Here is a 12,375-nt window from a genome sequence, read left to right as displayed (position 1 = left end):
CCTTTTTTTTTTTTGGCCACACCTAGTGGCTTGTGGGATCTCAGTTCCCTGAACAGGGATTGAACCCAGGCCACGGCAGTGAAAGCCCAGAGTCCTAACCACTAGGCCACCAGGGAACTCCCAAGAGTACATTCTCTTCTGTTTTATTTGTGTCAGGAGATGAGCTCCATGTGAAAACAGACAAGTTCATCTTAAAACATGAACCTTTGGAAGAAGCTATGCCATCAGGATGTCATGGTGCAGCAAATGTTTCTGAGGGAACAGGGCTCAGAGAATCTTTTGCACAGAAGAGCAGGTTAAAGGAGCAATGTGGAAACCCCATACAAGTGAGAGTTAAGAAAGAAGAGACCAATTCCAGCTACGGGACAGGAAAAGACTGTGAAGAATCGGGAAGAAGTAATAGTCTTCATCTAAAACATATTACATGTTTGAGAGGACCCAGAAAAAAGCAGTCCCTTAAACATGGCTATGGCAAACACTTCAGAGGGAGTTCATACCACTGTGATTACAAGGAATATGGGAAAGGGCTCAGACGCGTGATTGGCGGGTTTAGCCTACATCAGAGAATTCATGCTGGACTGAAAGGGAAGGCAAAGGATGCGCACGGGAAGGACTTCAGCCTTAGTTCTCATCACCAACACGGGCAGAATCTTCACATGGTGGGGACATTGTATACGTGCAGTGACTGTGGGAAGACCTTCAGTCATAGCTCTCATCTTGCATGTCATCAGCGACTTCACACTCAAGAGAAGCCGTTTAAATGTAGGGCCTGTGGGAAAGCCTTCAGGTGGAGCTCGAACCGTGTGCGACATGAGAAAATTCACACTGGATTGAAACCTTATAAATGCAGTTTATGTGACAAAGCTTTCCGACGCATGTCTGCCTACCGCCTGCACCAGGAAATTCATGCTAAGCAGAAATTTCTTGAATCTTATCAGCACAAAGAAGCTCTCTCTTGTGGCTCAGGGTTTGATCATCATTTGAGAGACCAAAGTGGGGAGAAACTCTTTGACTGCAGCCAGTGTAGGAAATTCTTCCACTGTAAGTCATATATTCTTGAACATCAAAGGATTCACACCCAGGAGAAACCCTATAAATGCATCAAATGTAGGAAAACATTTAGGTGGAGGTCAAACTTCACTCGTCACATGAGACTGCACCAGGAAGAGGAGGTCTGTGATCCAGACAAATGTAGAGAAGACTTTAGGCAGACCTCCAACTACAGTCAGCCCCAGAGTGCCCCCACTGTGGAGAAAGCTCTTTTGTGTCAGCAGTGTGGGAAGACCTTTAATCAAAAGAAAGCTCTCATTGACCATCAGAGAATTCACACAGGCGAGAAACCATACCGATGCAGCGAATGTGCAGAAGAGTTTCCTCATAAGTCGGCCTTTATCGTTCATAAGGGGCAGCATGCCGTCGAAAGAAAGCCTGAGGACGTGCCATCGTTTAGTCAGGACAGAGCATTCCAAGTTCCTCAGAGCACTCACACCACAGAGGAACCCTACAAATGCAGCCAGTGTGGCAAAGCCTTCCGTAATCACTCATTCCTCCTTATCCATCAGAGAGTTCATACCAGAGAGAAGCCTTATAAGTGCAGGGAGTGTGGGAAGTCTTTCAGATGGAGTTCTAACCTCTCCCGACATCAGAGGGTTCACTCTTTGGGAAAACCGTATGAGTACCACGAAAGTGAAGATGCTCCAAATCTGCAGTCACAAATACTCACTGGTGCAAAACCTTTTTGGTGCCAAGAATGTGGGAAAAGCTTTACACGTAAAAGAAGTCTTTTAGATCATAAGGGAATACACAGTGGAGAGAAACGCTATAAATGTAATCTGTGTGGGAAATCTTACGACAGGAATTATCGCCTTGTTAATCATCAGAGAAACCACACGAAAGAGAGACCATTTAAATGTCAGTGGTGTGGGAAAGATTTCATTGGAAGACATACTCTTTGTATTCATCAGAGAAAACACACCAGAGTGGCCCAGTCTGAATGCAGTGTGGCTGGGTTGTCTTCTCACCAGGATACAGGGGTGAGTTTACAGGAATTAAAACCAAGTGAGGAGAAGAAGCCTCTTGAAGATAGTGAGAAAACTTGTGATCAGAACTCTGGACTCACTGGGCTCCAGGATATACCCACTGGGGGAAAGTGCCACAAATGTACCACGTGTGGGAAAACTTTTAGCAAGAGCTCACAACTCATTAGCCACAAGAGATTTCATACTCGAGAGAGGCCCTTCAAATGCAGAGAGTGTGGGAAGACCTTCAGGTGGTCTTCAAATTTGGCTCGGCATATGAAAAACCATACTAGAGATTAGCTTGGGGTCTGACAGTGTGGGGAGGGGGTCCTGGCTACCCTGCTAGAGAACCCCTGATTGTAGGCAGTGTGGGGCAGACCTTCATAGAGGGCCCAGCCCTTTCTATTTTGGAAGCTAGTGGCAGAGAATCCTGAGGATTCAAAAATGCAGGGCAGGCACCCCCATCCTACTGCTGGAAAATGAGATGCTGGGGAAGAGCAGCAACGTGTTCCAGAAGGAGGCTTGGACCCCTAGGAGTGGTCTTTGCACAATGGCTTGGAGCTCCCCCAGCCAGATCTCCTTCTATAACTCTAAAGGGAGAGACCATTGCCCTTCTTGGTTCAACAAAATGTCCATGGCATGGTGGGCTGTGGCTGCTGGGAAGGGGCCAGTTGGATCCTAAGTTTCCCTTTTGAGTTTGGCTTGTGATGGTGCCTAGTCTGTTTGACCTTAAAAGCACCAGCAGCAGTAAGAACTAGTCTCTTCTGATGCCTCCAGGGGAGTTCTGGCTGCGGCTTCAGTCTTCACAGCTGACTTTGGATATTTGCCATGGGCGTAGAGTTGTCTCAGCTGCGAGTGGAGAACAGGGTACTGGGCTTGATCACCTGGAGAATGAAGCTCGACCAGTGCCCCATCGCCATCTCCGTCCCACAGGCCTGTATGGGCAGCAGCGGTTCATCTGCTAAACAGAAATGTGCTGAGCATCTCTCATGTGCCAGGCACTGTCCTGTGTGTCAGAGACCCAGCAGTGAGTGGAACAAAAAAGTCTGCCATCTTGGATCTTTACAGACAATAAACAAATGAGATATATATAGTATTTTGGATGATGATATGTGTTGTGGACAAAATGAATCAGAGTAGAGTGAGAGGGAATGCTGGATTGGGAGGTAGGTTGAGATTTTAAATGGGCTGGTCAGAGAGGGCCTCAACTGAGAAGGTGAGATTTGAATAAAGACCCAAAGGAGATCATGGAGGAAGCCCTGTAGGTCCCTAGATGCTACATGGGACCCTTCACAGGAGGTAGGGTCTTGTCTGGTCTCCTAGGGAATGGCAAGTAGGCCCCTGAGCCAGAGTGGAGTGAGCCAGCTGGAAGTGAGGAACCCAGAAAGGTGGAGGGCCAAGGCGCATGACCATCGTGGGTCCTCACTGGGGCTTGGCTACCTCAAAGGGAGGTAGGGGGCTTTTGGACACTTTTGAGTTGAGGATTATTGTGGTCTGAATCTGAACCCTTATAGAATGTAATTCAGATTCAGAGTCCCATGTGTTGAGGGCCCAGGGTCATGGCAAGGGCCTTGGAGTCATCAGATCTGCATTCCAGGCTTGGTTTGTCTTTTCTTGGCAGGATGATCTTGAGTAAGTCACTGAGCATCAGCATCTATTTCCTTGTGTGTGAAATTAGAGTAGCTGGCTCAGCTACCTGGCTATTGGGATTGGTGAAAAGAAGGCTTGGTTTACTAAGATTCTGGGTTAGGGGTCTGATCTCTAGACCAGAGCCTTCACAGAGCTGCAGCTCCCATGTCAGTTGATGCTACAAGCACAGAAATACCCCTTTACTGTCCAAATTTTTCATCCTCCCACTCCTTGTGTGCCACCTGGTACCTCATAGAGTTCCTGCCCCAATAGGGGTGTTTCTACTGCCATTTTTTTAAATTGATATATATTTATTTTTAAACATTCAAATCAAATTTTAAAAAATGTAAATGGAGTAAAAATCAACAGAAATCCCTCTATACTGGGGTAAGCCTTGAATATTTGGGGATAGTGCTGATGCAGTCTGTTCAGTAACCTGAGTTTTAAAATAATTTTAATTATATAAGTAGTATGTGATTATTATAGAAATATTAGTAAATACAGATCAGCTGAAAGGAAAAGTCTGACTACTTGGAGCTAACTACTAAACATTTTGGTGTAATCAGTGTTGGGTTTAACTTCATTGCCCTTGCCTGAATGCCCCTGGGCGGACCTGCCTTGTGCCGTCTCCCTTCACCTTCACGCAGAGTGCCACACTCCTGTCCAAGCTGGCCCAGGTCCTTACTCTTTTAAGTCCCAGCCTTCCCTGACCTGTGTGCCTCTAAGCCCTCTCCCCAGGTCCCACCTCTCCTAATGCCTGTATGTTGCTCTGTTAGGTGTTGTCTGGGTTTCCACCTCTCCTAATGCCTGTATGTTGCTCTGTTAGGTGTTGTCTGGGTTTCCAAAAGTTATTCCCACTACTGCAGCCGGACCAAGTACTTTGGAAGCCAGGTTTGGGTGCTTATTTATCCGTTGGCTGGGCAGAGTAGATTTTGCACAAAGTTGACTCTTTTAAGGAATATAGAACTGGATTTATTATTTCAGCTAAGTCAGGATTGCAAGTTTTTGAAGGGGTCTGTGAGTGAAATGTTGACTAGAGACCACCCACAAGCGCGCCTGCTACTTGGGAGCCCAGCCGTGGGTGGTTCCGAGTCATAGGGCGCTCAGACAGTTTCTGACTGCCCCAGCTATCAGTGCTCACCTCACACCCCTTCCTGGCCTGGAGAACATACCCCTTATTCCAGCCCTGCCCCGCCTTCTCTCCGCTTCCTAGGAAGAACTGAAGTTAGGGCCGGTGGGAGCCAGATGGGCTGGGACTCCATGGAGAGGAGTGGGTATCAGGAGGTCTTTCAGGCAGGTGTTCAGTGTGGTCGGTCTCACCCTTGCTGACAGAGACTGTCAGCCCAGACAGAGGTATGTGCAGAGAAGAAAGCACAGGAAATGTAAATTGATATGGACCATCTTACACTCATAAAGTTGGCAAATTTTTAAAAGCCATTGTGTGGGTAAGTGTATGGCACATGGGAACTCACTGCCATGGGTGTGGAAATTGTGACAACTACCATGCCAAGCAATTTGCAACATCTTGTAAAATTGTGTGTACTCTACCACTAGAATTCTACTCTTGGATAAACCCTAGAATAACTCCATGTGAAGAAGGAAATGTGCACATGACTGTTCATTGCAGCACTGTGTGGATAGTAAGACTGGGAGAAGCCTAAATTTCCATCAACAAGAAGAACGGGTAAATACATGGGTTGTTTGGTACTTTGGGAAGTGAACATGAAAGAGCTAGAGTTACATCTGTCAACACAGATGAATCAAAAATGATTGAGAAAGTTGCGGAAGCTACGAATACCATTTATGTAAACTTAAACATACTGTGTATCTGTGGGCACATTATTTAAACTTACTTGTGTTTCACTTTTTCTGTAAAATGAGATAGTAGTGCCAACCTCACAGGGTGATGGGGGAGGGGGACAGTTAATGAATTAATGCATGTAAAGTGCTTAGAATGGTGGCTGGCATGTAAGCCTTGTTGGCATATAGCAAACAGTGTTACTCTTTTATACAATAATATATTTCCTGTGGATTCAAATTATATGAAGTGAAGAGTGTAAAATCATGTGTTAGAATGAGGTGTGAAAGCCATGCTCTGCTTTCCCAGAGCAGGAGTTGCTGATGGAATCACGGAGGGTACATGGAGGCTTCAGTTGTGTTTTCTTTCTTTTAAGAAGTTGATGTAGATGGGTCAGCATGTTGATTTAATGGGATAAGTGGTGGGTTCTTTTTTAACTGTTTGTTTAAAATATCTCAAAATAAAAATATTTTTGAGCATGGGCTCTGCCATTTTATGATTTTATAGAAATCCTGGCTCTGCCATTTATGTGATGTTTCTTAGAGCGAGCCACTCCATCTCTCAAGGCTTCAGGTTCCTCACCTGCAAAAATCGGGAGCAACACAGATGGCTGTTAGTAAAGGAGTGGTTAAACAGGTCTGATACATCCATGATAGAGAATTGGGCAGCAGTTAAAAAGAATGGGAATGTTCTCCATGTATTGACACATGATCCCCAAGGCCTGCAGTTTATAGGAAATTATAAGCTCCATTTCCTTTCATTCCTCCTTGCCTAAAAATAACAAGTGATGCCAGAAGCTGTAGCCTTATAAGTTTAATGAAGAAGTGGGAGCCTGTGAATGGAAGATGCCTAGTCATCCATTCCACTTTTTTAGGTTGGTGAGTAAATAGGTTTACATACCAACTACCCCACCTTTTATGTTAATGCTAATAACCCAGCTAAGAAGAGCAAAGAGGTTTTGTGTCAGCAGGTTCTGGTCAGGAGCCAGAAACCATATTAGTTAATTTAACAAAAAACGTGTAAAGAATTGTTCACTAGATCTGTCTAAGTAACTGTAAAGGCAAAAAGAGAAGGCTAGGGTATCATGGAGGAAGTAACTGTGAGAAGGAGCTACCACCCAGGACTGGAGGAGCTGTGATAGAATCTGGCTTTATTTTGGATGTTTGACCACTGACAGCTTTCAAGCCCTGTCCCCATTTACCTCACATCTGGGCAAGCTGATAAGAAATCCCAAGCACACCCTCTCAGCTCTGAAGGGGAAGTTTATGCAAATCCTGGCCTTTTTTTGTTGCACTGGAATCCTCACCCCTAACCACAATAAAAACCAGAGCCACTTACCCCTCCTTTATCAAGGCAAACCACCTGGCTTTTGTACCTGTCCTGCTCTCTCCACAGAATCTCATTATATGAATAATAAACTTTTTCATAACCTCTTGATGTGTGTGTGGTCATTATAGTTTCAACATCTGAACCAGTTTGGGGTGGTGGTATCATATTGATCCCGCCTCCACAGGGCAAGATACGAAGCAGAAACAAGGAGAAACGGTTAGAATCGTTAAAAGGTTAGACATTGGAAGAGAGCCCCTGTGGAACTGAGCTCAGACCTATGAGCAGGAGAGCACTGCTGGGCTGGTGCTAGTGTCTGAGCTTGGGGAAGGGCCCCATGTAGGCAAAACCTGCAAGCTGGACTCTGCTGCTACCAGAAGGAATTGCCACTGCTGGGGTGAAGAAGCATTGGGAACAGGAAGCAATGCCCACAAAAACCAGGAAGGAACAAGCCCCCTCTTCCTCCTTGTATTAGGATTCTCCAGAGAATCAATCAATAGAAAAAATATATAGGAAGAGAGAAAGAGAGAACAAGGAATTGGCTCATATGATTATAGAGGCTGGCAAGTCCAAAATCTGCAGAGTGGGCCAGCAGGTTGGAGACCCAGGAGAGCCCATGTTCCAGTTCCACCCAAAGGCTTTTTGCTGTAGAACCTTTAAGAGCTGATGTTGCAGGTGAAGTCAGAAGGCAAGTCTGCTGGAGAATTCTTTCTTGCCTGGGTTGGCCAGTCTTTCTGTTCTGGTCTGGCTGATTAGAAGAGGCCTGCCCTCATTATGGAGAGTAATCTGTTTCATTCACAGTCCACCAGTTTAAATGTTAATCTCATCCAAAAAACACCCTCACAGGAATACCCAGAGTAACATCTGACCAAATGTCAGTGGCTCAGACAAGTTGACACACAAAATTAATCATTACACTCCAACACTGCAGCTTTCCTCTTGCATTCCTTGATTGCAGAACCTAATGGAACCAGCGAGCAAAGCAGTGATGTGGATTGCAGAATTCAACCCCGTCATCACAAAACATCTATAGGAGGACAGGTTTGAAGCAGAGAGACAATAAGCTAAATAAATGGTGCAGTTTTCCTGAATTATTTTATTTTTAAAATTCCTAGGATATTTGACTTAAAATTTTGAGGCCAATAATATTTGTTGAGGAAATCATGTGGTGACTGGTGACTTAAAGGTATAAATTATGTCATAAGCAGTTGATTTTACCCACTGGCCTTGTAATAACTAGCTGTTCACTGTGACCTTACTCCTCTTGCTGTAATGAACTCAAAGCCGCAAGAAGAGTCTCTCAAAATTAAGAACACAGTTAAAGGTATTCCACTTTATAAACATTATTTTACAAGTTTCAATAAATTAATAAATTTAATAAAGCAAATTTGTGACTTTAACAAAACGTAGCAGAATCCCAATTTGCCTCAAATGGAGCAGTGACTTGGATAAACCCCCAGCAGAGCACAGGGGAAACCAGACAGCGAAGTCCTATAGCCCTGAATTTGAAAGGAATCTTCCAATTAAAAAGACAAGGATGCCTCCATTTAAATCCATGGTTGAGCTGTCTTTGTTGCCCAAATGACCTGGGAGCACATCAGTTCGTGCCTTTCACAATTAAATCTGTATAAGTTAAGGCAAGGAGAATGTATGCATCTAGTTCTACGGTTAAGATTCATAGGCTATTAATGTGGTTTCAACAGATGGGTTACTATTTGTGTGAATCAAAGAATCTGATAAATATACTGGGTAGAGGTAGAAAAAAATTTCTCTAAGTATGGATGTTTTCCCTCTGCAACTTTAGGTTTGAATGAGAGTAGAAAACAGACTGCCTGCCCTCAGATACATCATTGTGGTTTATTTAAAATGGCTGTGGAAGATTCTCCCTTGGTGAGAAAGAGTCCAAGGAGTCATTATGTACATAAACCAATACTAAATATTGAAGTCAGCAACCCAAGAGAAGTATACTTTTAGATTAGTGCAAACATTTCCACATACTAGTTGTACACGTGAATCTTATTCATATAGAAATATAAAGTTGTTGGGAAAATCCGTAAGTTTTCCTTCTTTTTGGTCCATTTACAATTAAAATAATTATATACATTTCAGGTTCTATCATCAGATCCACAACTGAGAAGCTCATTCTACCAAGGTGCAGTCTAATGTGAACATAAGCAGAAATTTTATATGTTAAAAAAGAGAAACAAGTAGCAGTTATACATAAGAAGAAAATCTGGTTGGAGTCCTAAGAGCAAGCATGGTGGCTACAATGTCATCAGAAGGAGCTATGTTAGGTAAGTAGAAAGTCTTACTACTATGATTTTAATTGTATGAGGTGGATTGAAGAAGGTTCCAATTGGTAAGCCTTGGCTACTAGTACTAGAGTAATCCAATGTCCAATAACAGGTGGTGTTTTCCTGTCCTCAAATGTGTCATTCACATGCTATGAAGCTTCAACTGTAGGATGACTTTTAACTTACCATTGGTCACATTAGTTGGAGCTGGCAATCATTCATTCATGGGAATCGTTTTTTTTTTTTTTTTTGGCCACATGTGGGTTGTGGGATCTTAGTTCCCTGACCAGGGATCGAACCTGGGCCCTTGGCAATGAAAGTGCAGAGTCCTAACCACTGGACCACCAGGGAATTCCTGGGAATCTTTTTTTTTAATTGAGGCAACATTGGTTTATAACATTATATAAGGTTCATGTGTACAACACTATAATTCTGTATATACTACATTGTGCTCACCACCAAAAGTCTAGTTTCTATCCATCACCATACAGTTGACCCCCTTTACTCTTTTTGCCCTTCCCCCAGCCCCCTTACCCTCTGATAACCTCCAACCTGTTCTTTGTGTCTAATGTGTTTATTTTTGTTTGGTTTGATTTTTGTTTTTTTTATATTCCACATATGAGTGAAGTCATACAGTAGTTTATTTTTCTCCATCTGATTTATTTCCCTTAGTATAATACCCTTAAGGTCCATTCATGGTGTTGCAAATGGCAAGATTTCATCTTTTTATGGCTGAGTAGTATTCCATTGTATATATATATACATCTTTATTCTTCTGTTGATGCGTACGTAGGTTGTTTTCATATTGTAAATACTGCTGCAATGAACATACGGTGCATATATCTTTTCAAATTCATGTTTTCATATTCTATGGATAAATACTCAGAATAGCTGGATCATATGGTAGTTCTGTTAATGTACTGAGCAATCTCCGTATTGTTTTCCATAGTAGCTGCACCAACTTAACTTTCCCATCAACAGTGTATGAGGGTTCCTTCTCCACATTCTCTCTAACACTTGCTTTTTCTTTTCTTTTTTATAATAGCTATTCTAATGGGCATGAGGTGATAGGTCATTGTGTTTGATTTGCATTTCCCTGATAGTGATATTGAACATCTTTTCATGTGCCTGTTGGCCATCGGTATGTCTTTGGAAAAATGTCTATTCAGATCCTCTGCCCATTTTTCTTTTTTCTTTTGTCTACCCTGTGCAGCTTATGGGATCTCAGTTCCCTGACCAGGGATGAACCCGGGCCATGGCAGTGAAAGCACCGAATCCTAACTACTAGACCACCGGGGAATTCCCCTGCCCATTTTTCAATAGGGTTTTCTTTTTTCTTTTTTTTTTGGGGGGTTACTGTTGAGTTGTATGGTTTCCTAACATATTGATATTTTGGATATTAACCCCTTACTGGGTATATGACTTGCACATATCTTCTCCTATTTGGTAGGTTGTCTTTTTGTTTACTGTGCAGAAGCTTTTTAGTTTGATGCAGTCCTATTTGTTTATTTTTGCTTTTGTTTTCCCTTGCCTGAGAAGACATATCCGAAAAGATACTAAGGCCAGTGTCAAAGAGCATGCTGCCTATGGTTTTGTGGTTTCAGGTCTTACATTCAAATATGTAATCCTTTTTGAGTTAATTTTTGTGTACAGTGTAAGATAGTAGTCTGGTCTCATTATTTTGCATGTGGCTGTCCAGTTTTCCCAATACCATTTATTGAAAAGACTTTCCCTTTTCCATTATATATTCTTGGCTCCTTTGTCATAAATTGGTTGTCCATATATGTGTGGGTTTATTTCTGGGCTCTCAATTCTGTTCCATTGATCTGTGTGTCTGTTTTTCTGCCAATACCATGCTGTTTTGACTACTAGCTTTGTAGTATAATTTGACATCAGGGAGTGTGATACCTCCATCTTTGTTCTTTTGGCTCAGGATTGCTTTGGCTAGCTAGGATATTTTGTGGTTTCATACAAATTTTAGGATTTTTTGTTCTATTTCTGTGAAAAACATCATTGGGATTTTGATAGGGATTGAATTGAATCTGTAGACTGCTTTAGGTAATATGAACATTTTAACAATGTTAATTCTTCCAATCCATGAGCATGGAATATCTTTCCATTTCTTTGTGTGTTCTTCAATTTCTTTCAACAGTATCTTATAGTTTTCAGTGTATAGGTCTTTTTACTCCTTGGTTAAATTTATTCCTAGGTATTTTATTCTTTTTGTTGTGATTGTAAATGGGATTGTTTTCTTAATGTCTATTTCTGCTAGTTCACTGTTAGTGTATAGAAATGCAACAGATTTTTGTATGTTGATTTTGTACCCTGCAACTTTACTATATTTATTTATTATTTTTAATAGCTTTTTTTTTGTGGAGTCTTTAGGATTTTCTATATATAAAATCATGTTAGGTTTCCCTGGTGGTGCAGCGGTTAAGAATCCACCTGCCAGGGCTTCCCTGGTGGCGCAGTGGTTGAGAGTCCGCCTGCCGATGTAGGGGACATGGTTTCGTGCCCCAGTCCGGGAAGATCCCACATGCTGCGGAGCGGCTGGGCCCATGAGCCGTGGCCACTGAGCCTGTGCATCCGGAGCCTGTGCTCTGCAATGGGAGAGGCCACAACAGTGAGAGGCCCACATACGGCAAAAAAAAAAAAAGAAGAAGAAGCCGCCTGCCAATGCAGGGGACACGGGTTTGAGCCCTGGTCTGGGAAGATCCCACATGCTGTGGAGCAGCTAAGCCCGTGTGCCACAACTACTGAGCCTATGCTCTAGAGCCCGTGAGTCACAACTACTGAAGCCCGTGCACCTAGAGCCCATGCTCTGCAACAAGCGAAGCCACTGCAATGAGAAACCCGTGCACCACATTGAAGAGTAGCCCCTGCTCACTGCAACTAGAGAAAGCCCGCACCCAACAACAAAGACCCAACTGAGCCAAAAATAAATAAATAAATAAATAAAATTTAAAAATCATGTCATCTGAAAATAATAAAAGTTTATTTCTTTTTTTGGCCACACTGCATGGCTTGTGGGATCTTACCTCCCTGACTAGGGATTGAACCTGGGGACATGGCAGTGAAAGTGCCGAGTCCTAACCACTGGACTTCCAGGGAACGCCCAAAAGTTTACTTCTTCCTTTCCAGTGTGGGTACCTTTTATTTCTTTTTCTTGCCTAATTGCTCTGGCTAGGACTTCCAATGCCATGTTGAATAAGAGTGGTGAGAGTGGGCCCTTGTCTTGTTCCTGATCTTAGAGGGATAACTTTCAGTTTTTCACCATTGAGTATGATGTTAGCTGTGGGTTCATCATATA

At 42.9% G+C, this 12,375-nt stretch overlaps 1 protein-coding gene and 1 non-coding gene across 3 annotated transcripts in view; one reads left to right on the top strand and one right to left on the bottom strand.

The window, feature by feature from the left end:
• ZNF445 (zinc finger protein 445) overlaps positions 1–2,318 on the top strand; it is a 7,795-nt gene extending 5,477 nt beyond the window's left edge. For both annotated transcript variants that reach the window (XM_007445708.1, XM_007445707.1), the window contains exon 6: positions 157–2,318. In XM_007445708.1, coding sequence (XP_007445770.1) covers positions 157–2,318 — 2,162 coding nt within the window. The remainder of the gene's footprint in view (positions 1–156) is intronic.
• Positions 2,319–9,343: 7,025 nt separating this feature from the next.
• Positions 9,344–9,416, bottom strand: TRNAE-UUC (transfer RNA glutamic acid (anticodon UUC)). The gene has a single exon. It is a non-coding gene; the product is annotated as a tRNA-Glu (tRNA).
• Positions 9,417–12,375: the final 2,959 nt, after the last annotated feature.

The sequence above is a fragment of the Lipotes vexillifer genome, unplaced genomic scaffold (assembly GCF_000442215.2).
Source record: "Lipotes vexillifer unplaced genomic scaffold, Lipotes_vexillifer_v1.1 scaffold1136, whole genome shotgun sequence".
Lineage (NCBI taxonomy): Eukaryota > Metazoa > Chordata > Mammalia > Artiodactyla > Lipotidae > Lipotes > Lipotes vexillifer.
Note: the sequence above shows the minus strand (reverse complement) of the source record. Positions and strands in the feature narration are given on the sequence as shown.